This window comes from Mandrillus leucophaeus, unplaced genomic scaffold, assembly GCF_000951045.1.
Source record: "Mandrillus leucophaeus isolate KB7577 unplaced genomic scaffold, Mleu.le_1.0 Scaffold824, whole genome shotgun sequence".
NCBI classification, from domain to species: Eukaryota; Metazoa; Chordata; class Mammalia; order Primates; family Cercopithecidae; genus Mandrillus; species Mandrillus leucophaeus.
Window position 1 is genome coordinate 794562 of NW_012108964.1, and position 14862 is coordinate 809423.

Here is a 14862-nt window from a genome sequence, read left to right on the forward strand (position 1 = left end):
GCAAAGCTTTAACATCTATCATGACTGGGCCCCACCCCAAGCCATTCTGAGCTAAGTGGCCTAAGTGGGTCTGGAGTCCTTGAGTGTCTAAACATCCCCAAGGTGATTCTGACAGGAACCTAATCCAGTGCTTTCCTAATTTAATTTGCGTATGAGTCACTCAAGCCTCTTGCAAAATGCAGATTCTTATCCTGTGGTCCGGGTTGGGGCCTGAGATGGGCTTCTTTAATCAGCTGCCGAGCGCTGTGGATGGTCTTGGTGGGTGGTGCACACTTGGAGTAGCAGGTTTTAAAGCAGCTACATCCTCAATGGCTGTTAATGATACACTTGTCCTAAAAACATCCCTCAAAATAAATCATTCATATTTTCTCTCGTGTGCTCCCTTCCATCTGTGTCTGTGTGGCAATAATCAAGTATGCAATTTGTGACCAAGCCATAGTTAAATTAATGATTGTGGGTGACACATCTGAATAATTCAGGCTCTAAGTAGGCTTCTGCTCCCCCAGGACTGAATTTGCCTAAGGATTTTCCAACTTTTGTCTGCAAAGTCTTATCTACCCTAAATCTGACTTCCTCCTTTGCAGCGCTCCTTTGCCCATCAGCCTCACTGCTCAATTTGAGAAGCAGGGGTGTACGGGTGTGGTCGTCAAGCCCTCAGGGACTAGGGTACCTTCTTGCTTTTACATTTGATACTCTGAATTCTTTCAATCTTCATGATGGGAGGGACTTGACATGATAGAGCAGAGTAACCCCATCTACCTTACATCTGATCTCAAGAGTTCTAGAGTTGCTTTGAGATTTCATAGTCTGACTCAGAAAAGCAGTTCCCAAATGGCAGTTGAGATAAAGTGCTTTATTTCTAGATTAAATTCAAAGTGATACATGCAAAATATATGCATAGCTAATATTCATCATTTAAATACAAAACAGAGCCAATTTTCATAGCTTGCAAACCATGGGTTATTAAGATCAATGTTATTTTTAGGGATATATGCTTGAGGCAACTCAAAATGGTCGTTCAATAGAGAAACCATGAGGTCCCTTTCTTCAGGGGTTGGGGTGGTAGCTGAAGAGCAGGTGTAGACACAGGCATTCCACTCACAGAATGGAACAGCACCAACTTCCCTAAATTCATTCTAAAGTCACAGCTCTATTCTAGCCCAGGACAAAAGGCCACCCTCTTTGTTTCTCTTCCTCTAAACTTAGCCTGCACTTTCTCTTTGCTGTGCCTCTGGCACTGATCACTTTTCTCATCTTTGAATTCTCTATAAATATTCATAGGATATAAGAAATGATCCAGGAAGCTGGCTCTCTAGTTGAATAGCTAATGCTGCCGGATAAGTAAATCATTCCCCAACCCTGAGCACGGGGTATGGATTAGGTGTCTGGGGAAGGCTGGTAGAATTAAAAGAACCAAAGCTGGTTTCAGTTCCCAGTGGTCGGTGCACCAGTCCTCCAGCTCCTATAGGATACTGCCTGTGATCCAGGGGATGCCTCCAGCTCAGTACTCCAAGAGCAGCACCTGCAATGGGCGTTGGGAGTGCCAGTGGGTCAACCGGTTCCTGTCAGGGAAGCCCACGTTGTCCGTCTGGAACTCCATGTTAAATGTGGGGTTTGAGGTTTCCGAGGAAAGGCCATCGTCGTTTCTAGCAGTGCCCAGTTAGCAGAACATTGATTCTTCCTAAGCAATGCACAAAGAAGGAAGAAGCAAGAAGTCGTAACTCTTAGTGTTGCTAAAATTTTACCACAGTCTTAATGTCTCTGTATTTTTTCTTTTGCAATTCCCTGAGGTTGAAAGACATGCCTAATAGGTAAGTTTATTAAATAGCTAGGTCCAAACAACTTCAGTACTTATGTCCTAATAATTTAGTAGCCATCTGATCTTTTTTTTCTAAGACAAGATCTCCTCTAGTCCCAGGCTGGAATGCAGTGGCACAAATATGGCTCACTGCAGCCTTGACCTTATGGGCTCAAGCAATCCTCCCATCTCAGCCCCTCCCTGCCTAGCTGGGACTACAGGCACATGCCAGCATGCTCACCTAATTTTTGTATTTTCTGTAGAGACTTTTTTTTTCCATGTTGCCCAGCATGGTTCCAAATTCCTGGGCTTGAGTGATCCACCCATTTCAGCCTCCTAAAGTTCTGGAATTACAGGCGTGAGTCACTGTGCCTGGTCTGAAATAATTATACCCATAAATTGAAAAAAAAAAAAACCAATATTTTTGCTTCCTTCCTAAATAACTGCACTAATGAATGTGTTTGCCTGGTGGGTACTGCATAACTTTAAAACCACATTGGACCCTGACCCCTTTGTTTCTTGTTTCTCACTGAATGATTTGATTGACTGGTCATACACAGCAGTATCCAAAACCCAGCTTCACAGAAATCAAAATAATTAAAAGGAGTGTAGCATCTAGGTTGAAACTGTGAGCTACCTTGAGTTAATTGTCCCTGTGGTGTCCAGCAGATGTTACTAGGCTTTCCTCAAAATGTTAAAATATCTTACAGATTTCCTATGACTTAGTTCCTTGTGTCATCATAGGACACCTCTGCACAGAGTTTGAGAACTGTGACCATAACTGGAGATTTTGACACTGAACTCAGGGAGTGTAGCACCTTGACTGAGTAGTGTTTGAAGATTTAATACCATGAATAGACTATAGGGAAATAACTGCTTTTCAACCCCGTCTGGACAGAGTGGATGCTATCATTGATTCCAGCATTCATCATTATACCTACAAGATGTCCTCAAGTACAGCAGTTTATGTAAGATAAGTGATTTCTTCTGTTATGTCAATTACTCAATGGAGAATAAGCTGCTCCCCTCATTCAAGAAGGGTTTATTTAACACCTATCATGTGCCAAAGCCAGTTCTGGGCACCTGGAATCTATCAATAAACAAAGGATAAAAATTCTTGCCCTCATGGACCTTAGATTCTGGCCTCTTGATTTCAAGGTAAAGAGTGTGGAATATTACAGCCTTTGGATTATTTTGCCAAGCAACACAAGAAAGTCATAAAAGGACTTTTATCTCCTCTAAAGTTCTATTTAATGGCTTATTTTCAAAGATTAAAATTCTGCAGAAAACAGGCATACTTATGATATTTAGAACCTAATCAAGTGACTGAAACTAGAGGGAATTATTCTATATTAATGAAAATCAATGATCTATGAATACTGTCTTAATGAAGACTGACAATATATGAATGCAGTGTGGGTAAAGAAGCAACTTCTGTTAATAGGCTGATTATACTTAGAAGGTTGATGCGTAATTGAATTGGACGGTCCCCTTAAGTCATCCTCATCTTTGTTTATGCTCAAGAGATGTGAAACGGCATGTATTTTGAAACACTGGATATATTACAGTGCTTTTTAATTTCTTTTGTGACATAAAATAAATAGTATGCGAATTTTTCTATCTCATGGCGCTAGGTAGCAGAATTCGCATCCAGACATATCATATGAGAAGAGAGGTGCTTCATTTTATCTAAATAATTAGAGCCATATTTGGATCTGTGATAACAGTGGGACAACTGCTTTTCTCAGGATCTTTTAGAGAAATCAGGGAAGCTGGTACTTTTACCTTATATTCTGACTGGGCCAGCCTTCCTCCAACTCATTTTCCCTCAAGTCTACAATAAATTAATAATAAAGCACTGCAAATAACATCTTCTGAGATTTAAGACTGGGTTGTGGCACCACAAGTTCCCTAAGCAGTGTTTTTTAGACTTTGTACTAAAACAAGTTAACATAAAATGTGGCCTATATATAAATGGTAAAAAATAAAAATGTTTTCCATCTGCATCAGGGAGTATATATCCATGAGTACAAAGCAGATCACCCATATTCCACAACTCAGAAACAACTATTACTAAGATTTTTATCTACAGCCTTCTAGTCTATATAGTTTTATACATATACATAGTAATAGAAATAGTTATATAAAGTTTTGCAGCTGTGTGTGTAAATGATTTTGTTGATATTAGACATATGAACCACATCTTTTAGTTTACATCCTATTCTGAACATTTCCCCAGGTCCCTAAATACTTTTCTAAAACATATCTTTTTTTTTTATTATTGCTGTGTGTTTTTCAGAGTAGAGATGACCATAATTTATTTAATCTATCACCTATTAGGAGTATCTAGCTTGTTTTTTTAACCCTGTAAAATAAGTTTAATGAAACTATCAAAGATTTAATGTTTAGCTCTCATATTTATCAAAACATGAAAATTCCCCCAAGTTGATATTAAAAGTCACCAGTACTTTTCTTCATGTATTTATCACGTGTTCATTGAGCATTTACTATCTACACAAGAGGCCCAAGCCTCTGCCAGAGCTGCAAAAGAAATCTAAGTATGAGGCCTGACGTTGTGGTGGGCATGGAGGTGAGGTGCTTCCCTGCAGAGGAGGCTGGACCGTGTGGTGACGGAACTACAGAACGACACTGACAGCTGCCTCTTAAGCCACTCACTGAATGATCTAACTTTACTATTGGTAGCATTTGCAAAAAAACAGTGATACTTGCTGAAGAAATACTACTGTCATTAATTTGATTTAGGGTAGGAAAAAAAGAAAGGCAGTTTATCATAGGGACTGGAAATCTGAAAAAGTCTTTTTTAGAAAAAAATGCACATTTCCAAATAATCCCCACTGAGAGCAGATGTTGAAGCCTAGGAAATGTGTTTTGATTCTAGAATTAATCTGTCTGTTTATTTGGCCTATTGCTCTGTAGGCATTATTGGAAGCAAGTTGACTTTGAAATATGGGGCTGGTCTTAGAGTCCAGAGATCTGGTCTTTACCACTTCCTCTCCTGCTTATTAATCAAGGGACTCTACACTAGTGGGTTCATCTCCCTGGGCTTCAAGCTGCCTTATTGACCAGACAAGATCTCTGAGTAACTTAAGAAAACACACAGAACAGATATAATAAACTGCATGATATCACACAACTGGGAAGAATTATTGTTGTGGATAAGAATGCCTTAGGTGAGAGAAACCACATACTTTAAAATGAATAAATTCTGGCTTTAGTTCTCTATATCAAAAGCCCCCACATCCCTTGTGAGAATGAATTAAACTTCACTATCCTAGAGCCTAGAAAGCATTAAGCACGAGTGCAAAGGGAGAGAAAAGAGGAGAAAAGAAGGAAGGAAGAAAATAAAGAGCCAGGGACTTGGGGAGGAAGCTTGATGAGGGATTTAGAAAGAGAGAGAGAGAGAGAGAAAGTGTATGTGTGTGTGTGTGTGTGTGTGTGTATGTGTGTGTTAGACATGTTGAGAGAGAGAGAGAGGAGTGTAGGTTGCCAGCTTGAATGGCAGAGAACCCTGTGGCTCCTTGACAAACTGAAAGGGCCTAGAAGGCAGACAGGCAGGTGAGAATCTGTCTCACTGCTGGTGGTGTCACCCTCCTCCCCAGCTAATGATATCCACCTGGCGGTCTGACAGAGCTTTGAGATCAGTCTGTGGATCTTGTCTTGGTTGAAACACCTGCTCTCATATCTGGAACAGTTGTTCCCAAAGTCTTTACTATTTTCACAGGATGATGTTAAATCCAGTCTGTCCTCAGAAGCTGGGGTGACCAATTTCAGTTTGCCTAGGACTTTCCTCGTTTTAGCCCCAAAAACCACAGGTCCTGGGAAACCCTCTCAGTCCCAGGAAAGCCAGGACGGTTGGGGCCATACCAAAAGCTGGAATTAGGGTTTGGATGCTGTGATAAACAAGTCTGAGTAAATGGTTTCCTGTTTGAAAGCAAATTTTCCAGAAGGATGTGCACTCTCTGCAACTTACAGAAATAGGCCACCCCAGAAAATAGAAGTTTGGGGCTTTTAATGACTTTTAATATATTTTAATATATTTAGTTTGAATTCAAAAGAAGGAGAGAGACCGTAGTATGTATGTACACTTTGACATGTTACCCTTCCACAATTTAGCCACCAGGACCTTGTCATGTACTGGCTTATATTTATATTGACTGGCATGGGACCTAGCTACCTACGCTCTAAAGGACACAATCTAGAAGAAACAAGAAAACTCTTGGTTACCATATTTCTTTACTCACTCATAGTGTAAAGAACATTTTATTCATTCTTTCATTTATTCATCAAAAGGCATGGAATTTACACTATGTGTCTGTTGCATACAAAGTGCTGGTGCTGTGAAGAGTCAGGTTGTAGAATGTTAGACAATTAGACAGTGTAGACAATTACAGAATGAGGAAATTTTCTGATGCAGACTGATATGGTTTGGCTGTGTCCCCACCCAAATCTCATCTTGAATTGTAGTTCCCATAATCCCCACTTGTTGTGGGAGGGAGGACCCAGTGGGAGGTAATTGAATCATGAGGGTGGTTGCCCCACGCTGCTGTTCTAGCGATAGTGAATGAGTTCTCACAAGATCTGATGGCTTTATAAGGGGCTTTCCCCTCCTTTGCTCGACATTTCTCCTTCCTGTTGCCATGTAAAGAAGGATGTGTTTTCTTCCCCTTCTGCCATGATTGTAAGTTTCCTGAAGCCTCCCCAGCCCTGTGGAACTGTGAGTTAATGAAACCTCTTTCTTTTATAAATTACCCAGTCTCAGGTATGTCTTTATTAGGAGGGTGAGAACAGACTAATATAGAGACACACACAGGAGCTGTGAAAATATTTTTATCCTTAAATCAACTCTGGTTATTATGCCTGGAAGAAATAAATATAAGATGAATATGCATATTATTTTAGATTATTACTCAAGACGACATATCCAGCAGGTGACAGATAGCTGCTGATAACATACTCCTTGACAAACCTTGTGCAAGGTACTAAGAGTGATGTTGAAATTCATCCCATCATGAAGTGATTCTTAGAAATCAAGTGTTGAAAACTGACTTGCTCCAATTAGCTTAAGCCGTAGAGGATCTTGCACTGATTTTACCCACTCTGAATCCACCATAGATCCATGATCTTTTGTTCAAAATATTCGGGGCTGATTGTATTTTGCAAATCAGAAATGGTAAGATTTGGGATGTATAATAAGGCACAGATACCACTCACTGTGTTTACATGGAGATAGGACAGCAGCCCATGACCAAAGATATTAATCATTCTATTGCAATATGTATGTATGTTTATACCAAAGGTAAAGACTAGGAATCATCTCATGTGACTTCAGGTCACGTTTTGATAATAAATGAATCTGAAAAAACTTGAGTTTCAGGGGTTTTTGCATTTTTATGAATTGAAACAGGGAGTGTGAACATGTACTAGAAGAGGGCCAACACAAAAGTGTCTAATGGGAGCTTCCGTTCCAATTTCCCTTACACATACACACAGATGCACTTTCACACAGCCAAGGTTACAATGTGGTATTTAAGAAATGCCAAATGAATTGTGCAGTGAGTAAATGCTTTATAAGCTTAAAGGAGATAGATCTACTTCTCGCTTAGGTTATTGAGGCCCCACAAAGCATATGGGATTCAGGAGCATCTTGTAAGAGAGGTGCACAGCTATGTGGAGAGCCTGGTACAGGTCAGCATACCATTTTGGTCATGGCCTTGAGCAAAGGCTGGTGGGATAACAGCTTAATGTTCTCTTGAGTTTCTTTATGGGGAAAGGAATCAGAATTTCCATCTAACTTTACCAATATTAATTTATAATGTTAGCTGCTATTTTAGAGACTCTTTTATGTTATGGTGAAATGAGAAAATTAATTGGGGTTTTAAAAAGGCGAGTAATTATTTCTTTCTCTCTCATGCATGATGTGATATTTTGGCTATTGCCTTCAGCAAAACTAGCTCCATTGCTGTTGGACGTTTTATGCTGCTTTCTTTTATGTGAAGATCTAAGAAAGCTTCATTTCATAGTTATTTTCAAAGAAAATGTGGCAATATTTAGATCATTTGTTCTCAACATTGGCCGTGCTTTGGAAACACGAATCAGGCTGTGGGAGGAGGGAGGTTTTAAAAACATCCTGATGCTTCCTTCCCACCCCCAGAGGTTTTGATACAATTGATCTGGGGCACAGTCTGGACACAGAAATTTTTAAAGCCTGGTGAGTCTAATGTTGAAATTACTGGTTTTGATTAATCGACTTTTGGTCGAATTTATATAAAGGGTAGTAAAGTAAATAGTTAATTATTTTTTTGCAATTAGAATAAAAACAAACTACAAAATCAAAATAAAAATTAACTACATGTCAACTAAAGTATTTTTAAAGCATGTTTTTAAACCAAAAGATAATCTTTCCCCACTCTTTGTTCGTTTTATTGGAAAAATACACTCTGCCAAAGAATGTAAGTGTTATGGTTCATGTACACACACAGATTTACCGTTAAAACATGGAAACTACTCTCCTCCCACATAATTTCTACATTTGGCATTGAATCAAAGCTGTACAAGGGAGAGAGTTTCCACAATTTGTTCCGTCCACACCGTATGGGTTAGCTGCAAAGTATGTTAATTTTAAAACGGATGGTGAGCCTAAATTTTTACCTTGAAGAAACCAGGGACATTAGAAGTTTGCCAAAGGTCACACAGCTCACTGATGGTGGAGCCCCACCCAACCAGCGTTTTGATTTTGATTCAAGGCTGTTTTTACGCTACTGCCTTTTCCTGCTTTTATAGGCACTAAGGGAATATAAGCTGGGTTGAAATGAGTGAAGACAGTTAAAACAGACACAAACAAACAAACAAACAAAAAACTCCTTTAAGCTTTCAGATTATACACAAGATAGTAGAATTACTCAGAGGGAGAAGCTACAATGCCAATGTAACATCACATTACTTTCTTACGTGCAAAATAAGATTATCTTATTTGATGAATATTCTATTGTGTCTCACTCCTACCAGGATATGGTGTAGAAGGTATCAATTGATAAAATCAACTGAAATGTTTTATAGGGCTTACTTTAAAGAAAAATAAATTATGCTTCAAGAGTCAACATTTATTCAGATTGTAAACATTTGATATGTTTTCCATTGCCATCAAAAACAATAGGTAGCTATAAATCCTCAGAAATTGATGAGGATTCAGGAAACCTTGGAAGTGAGATTCAATTACCTTCAGAAGAGTGGATAGAGATCTTTTCGCATCCAGGTCAACTGCATATTTGTAGCTTTTATTTCTAAGTCATAGCAGAATGATACTGGGAGGCTGCTGGAATGGCCCACATTTGAGTTTTATTTCTACATGGTGATATATGACCAAATCCTGCAATGAGGCTTTTAAGAGGCATACTGTTTGTGAGTCCCTATAGAAATAACACCATTAAGTTTAATCTAAACTAGCTAAAACTTCTTGATATGATGAAATTTCTGGATAAAGAAAAAAGAACTTCTTAGAAATACTGTTATGATACAGGCATTACTTGAATTAAAATGTCATTTAACAAGTATTTGTTTCTATATTAAGTTATTTAGTCAAAAACATAAAAGTCCACCTAAAAGTTACTTGAAAGCTTGGGGAGTTGGTTAATTGGTTCCTTAACTTGTTATTGAGGTCTCAGACCTCAACTTTTCCTTGGAACGACAACCCTAATGCTCATGGTTTTGCCAGCTGCATCCCACATCTCAGAGACCAAGAACACACACAGGATTCTGCTATACTGTGTTAGGACTAATGGCCCATGTGATAATTTACATGTTGATTTCTTCTCCAAAATATTTGGATCAGAATATTTTTTCCAAACTTTAATGAAATCTTATATGAAATAGAAAGATGATGGATCTAATAAGCAAATGCTTATTTGCTTTGCTTATTAAGAAGTATGAAAAGGATCGTTAGGAGGGTATTGAAGGGAACATTGGCTTTGGAAATTGCAGATTTCGTTTGAGTCCTGTTTTTCCCATCAGTAGACATCTCACCTTCAGTAAGCCACTGGCATTTCTGAAATCTATCATCTGAGAAATGGGATAAAAACCCAAGTCATAGTCCTTCTAAGGATGGAAGCAACTTGTATGTTGTAATGCATAGAAAAGTTATTTTTACTTTCCATTAGTAAGCTCCTTCAAGTTAGACTCTTTTTGTTTGTTTGTTTGTTTTCTGGACCACAAATAATCCTAAACTCACAATAAAATGTTAATTTAATAGGTGGAACAATGCAATCTCAAAATAGTGATACATGTCTATTATGCTTAGATAAGTACACCTAATCTATAGAAATTTTCTTTTGGTTTTTAGAAAAACATTGTTATTTCAGCATCAATGTTAGCAGGTACAGGTTGAAAATAGCCTATTACAATAAACCGAAGCAGCTGACAATAAAATTAGCATGACTTCCTCAATTAATACAACCTACATCACCAAAAGATCAGTTTCTACCACTTAGCCAAATCCTTTATTTATCAATTAATTACATTTATATCACACAAACATCCCATTCATTCATTCAGAATCTTTTAAGTCATGATTGTCCAATGTTTACTTCAAGTATTAGCTTTATTTTGACTGATAGACCACTCCCTTACCTCTAAGAATTTATTTATTTAGTTGCATTTTATCCAATATTTATTTTTTGTGTACACGCAAAAATAATTGAAGGCAATTACAATAGGCTTATTGCTTTATTAGTGATGCTAGAAAAATTAAGTTATTGCTCAAGTTTTACCTGGCTCATTGAGCTTGTCCCCTGTATTTTACTACACTTTTTTTTTCTCTAAATGCCCGTGTTAGAGCAGAATGCATTTTAAAAGTGAGTGGGAAAGGCCTTCAATAATCATATTTACAAAGCTACTCCAGGCAGCCAAATACTTAGAGCTATTGTCCATAGCTCCTGAGAGCCACAGTGGGAATAACTGATAACTTATATTTAAAAATCTTATTTTTCCCCTAAGGGATGGTCTCTTGAATTATCAGATTTTGGCATAACAATATGCAAACTCTGATCTCAATACATTAAGAATTTTTGTGTCCCAACTCAAAAATGAAAGCTGGCAGGGCTAATTTTCCTGCTGTCAATGAAGTCTTGGGGATGTTTAAGCTCTAGAGTGAACAGGAGACTTTTGGTCTTCAGGTACCGGGGAAGAGTGGACTCAGTGTTGTACTAACGTGGCTGTGGTTCTCTGGTTGTTTCCTTTCACAGCAACACCCCTGAGCCCACTTAAGCCCCCACGGATGGACACTGCTCCGGTGGTCGCATCTCCCTATCAAAGAAGAGATTCAGACAGATACTGTGGGCTCTGTGCAGCCTGGTTTAATAACCCTCTGATGGCCCAGCAACATTATGATGGCAAGAAACACAAAAAGAATGCGGCAAGAGTTGCTTTATTAGAACAACTGGGGACAACCCTGGATATGGGGGAACTGAGAGGTAAGGGCAGCTCTTCTCACTTCTGCCACAAAACTGGGCTTTCAGAGAAAAGAGGGGGCTTTCACAAATTGGAATGATTCTTCTTTTTGCTTTAATTATTAAGGAAAAAGTGAGGCTCACCCAAAGGAAATGGACAAGAAAGGAAATGAGCAGAAGACTTACTTTAGTTTAATTTTTATAATCTCCTTTGTTTCAAAGTGTTTATTTCCATATTTTTATTGACTGCTTTTCAAACCAAAGGCACAATCATGAACTGGATTATTTTCCTTCTGCTTTATCTTTAACTGCCTTCTTTACTGAATGCTTTCGTAGAGTAGTAATGTTAAAAAAAAAAAAAAAGGTGCTAAATCAGAGGCTGAGGTGGGTGGATTGCTTGAGGTCAGGAGTTCAAGACCAGCCTGGCCAATATGGTGAAACCCCATCTCTACTAAAAATACAAAAATTAGCCGGGTGTGGTGGCACACACCTATTATCCCAGCTACTTGGGAGGCTGAGGCAGGAGAATCGCTTGAACCCGGGAGGCAGAAGTTGCAGCGAGCCAAGATTGTGCCATTGCCCCTCTGGCCTGGGCAACAGAGTGAGACTCTGTCTCAAAAATAAAAATAATAATAAAAAAAGATGCTAAAAAGGCCAAATAGTATTATCTTATCTTAAACTTTTGGACTTTTATAAATTTAGCCAAAACAAAGCAACAAAATTGACTCAATTTAATGACTTAAAGCAAGCCCAAGCCCGTTTAATAAAATCTCCAGACAATCACGGTAAGGCGGTGCTGTGTGGCACCATGTAGTCTGTAGTCAACACCTGACTCCTCTGCACCGTGCCCCTGCCCCCGATGGGGTTTTCTTGACAACTAGAAACCATGCATCATTTGAAGCTCGTGTCAGCTTTCACAGAAGCTGCTGAATTTGGAAAACATAGCCTGAGGATTAATTCTGTGGATTCCTTAGGAAGCCATCCACCAATCTGTGGGACTAAATAGAATATTTTATCACTAGCAACCATTTAAGCATTTTTGATGACCTACATACTTTTGATCAGCCTGATGTTGGCTGCATAGAAGTACAGCAAAATTATATACTATAATTTTCTGAGAAAATACATTTTTCTCAGAAAAATAAAAATAATTCTGCAAGGGGTGCTATTGGTACTATACTTCAGATTTGGTATAAGTTTGATGAGCGTTTGTGGGCAGGTCATTCATAATGCCTGTAAGCTGTAGATAATATTTACAAATCAATGTGGAGAAGGCAACCTAGGTTTAAATGGGGTTCTGGATATAGAGCCTACAATTCTAATTACCCTAATCTGACTGTGAACCTGCAAGGGGGATAATTATAACAGAAAATGACTTGTAACATTTCTAGACAAAACAAGTAATATATAAGGTCATGCTACAATGAGTTGAGAGGAGGGACAGGTAACGTCTCAATATGTTGGTTGCAGAAGATTTCACCAAGGGAGTGTACTTGATTGGGAACTAGAAAAGTAGGTGGCATTTTAGAAGGTGAGAAGGCATTCCATATGAGCAGAATCACATATGCATAGGCAAAGGTCAGGAAACAAGCTAAAGACAGTTAAGAAGTCATCATGGAAGAATCTTACACTGCAGCATAGATTTAAGGTTGGAGATCCATAGCTACATATATAGAGCTTGATTAGAGATTGATTTTTTCCAAAAGACCTGATTAAAAACAACAAAAAAAGAGCAAACATTAAAAACACTTCATTTTTGTGTATGTGTTCTAGCTACAGAAAAGCAACTTGGGGCTTCATATTTCAGTATGTTGGAGAATCTCATTGCAGAAGCTTTTGAGTCAATGGTACTACTGCTTTTTGATGGAGGATTTCATGTTTTCAGTCTATGTCTTGTTAAAGAAAATAGGCAGGGTCTCTCCATAGCTGAAGGCCTACCTGCAATGCCTGTGTTACTGGCAGATAACAAGTTGTCTCACTGACTCCTTCCCGGCAGGGCACTGAAGGAGAAAAACAGGGCTTTATTTATGTTTGGTGCCAGATATTATGACTTGAAGAAAAATTATTCCTAGATCATATTCTTCCTGTCTATTTTGAATTATCAGTGCTGCATCTTTTATGTACAACTATATCTTAATGACTTGGGTGTCTGAATTCTGTTACATTTGAGCAGCTTGTCTTTCATACAGAAGACAAAAAGGCTGCTCTTTGACTCGATAACTCAATGTGACTGTGACTCAGTAGCCCATGGAATGTGATTAGCATTGAGCACAATGCCCTTGAAACCAACCTTTCCACACGCTCCAGGTGATATCCTGATAGATATTTATTCAAGCATTAAATATTGCAAAAGCTTAAGAATAAAGCAACTATGATAACCCAGCACTTTGAAACACACACACACATGCCACACACACCCCCATCTATTCCTGGAATGCTTCTATTGTACGATCAATCAATTAACAAAGGCAAAAATGCTAATCCATAAATATAGGCATACCCATGACTTTAATAAAATGGTAGCAGGCAGCTGAAGCATGATATAGCAATGTTACTGGATGGTAGGCTTTTTCTATTTCTCTCATAGCACTTCTCACATTTTTAAACACTACCTTGTTTACTTATTTATGTTTTTGTATTTTCTTTCTCTCTACTCACTTTATAGATTATTAGCACCTTAGAAGCAGGCATCTATGTCTGGTTTGCTCATTTATATGTTCAAAACACCTAGAATGGTGACAGACACATTATAGTTACTCAATAGTTGCTGAATGACTGAATGAATGAACAGAGAATGCCCTAAAACAAAATCACCTGAAATCTTACATTCTTAACATGGCAATCATTTTCATTTCTAGAAGGATTCTGATTTAATATTTTTATAAGAAACTGTTTCTAATTTTGTTTTAATTTTTTAAAATGATGTATATGATAGTGAAATGCAGAGATATTATGTGTTACAGTTCTATGAGTTTTGACAGTGCAAACACCTGTGTAGCCCACAGACCTATTAAGATACATAACTTTTCCATCATGGGAAAATTTCCATGTCAACTCCAACCCTCCATTCTAGAGAACCATTTTTCTCATTTTTTCATCATAAATTAGTTTTGCTGGTTCTAAAACCCCATATAAGTGGAATCATAAAATGCATATTTCTTGTATGTCTGGCTTATTGTGGATCTCACATTGTTTATGAAATTTATCCATTTATAGCATATAAAGCAAAGTAGTACAGTTTTTATTGCTGAGTAGTATACTATAGACAAAACTACCATAATTTGTCTATCCACTCTGTTCATTGATGACCTTTGGATTATTTTGGTGCTATTTTAGATAAAGCTTTCATGAACATTACTGCACAAGACTTTTTTTTGTCAACGTATGTTTTACTTCTCTTGGTAAATAGGCATACGATTGCTGGGTCATAAATTGCATGTATTTTTAACTATATAAGAAACTGCCAAAATCTAAAATAGTTGCATTATTTTGCACTTCAAAAAGCCAACATATAAAAATTCCATAGCCTCACCAACATCTGTTCGTGTCAATCTTTTAAATTTTAGACATTCTAGTGTGTATAGGAGAGTGTTTCATGATGCC

At 38.0% G+C, this 14862-nt stretch overlaps 1 protein-coding gene across 2 annotated transcripts in view; it reads left to right on the plus strand.

The window, feature by feature from the left end:
* The window catches only part of ZMAT4 (zinc finger, matrin-type 4), a 413388-nt gene that overhangs the window by 242631 nt on the left and 155895 nt on the right, over positions 1 to 14862 (plus strand). The window contains exon 5 of one of the 2 annotated variants that reach the window (XM_011968036.1): positions 11056 to 11283. The exons of the other annotated variant lie outside the window; for it this stretch is intronic. Coding sequence (XP_011823426.1) covers positions 11056 to 11283 — 228 coding nt within the window. The remainder of the gene's footprint in view (positions 1 to 11055; positions 11284 to 14862) is intronic. 2 annotated transcript variants of the gene reach the window in all.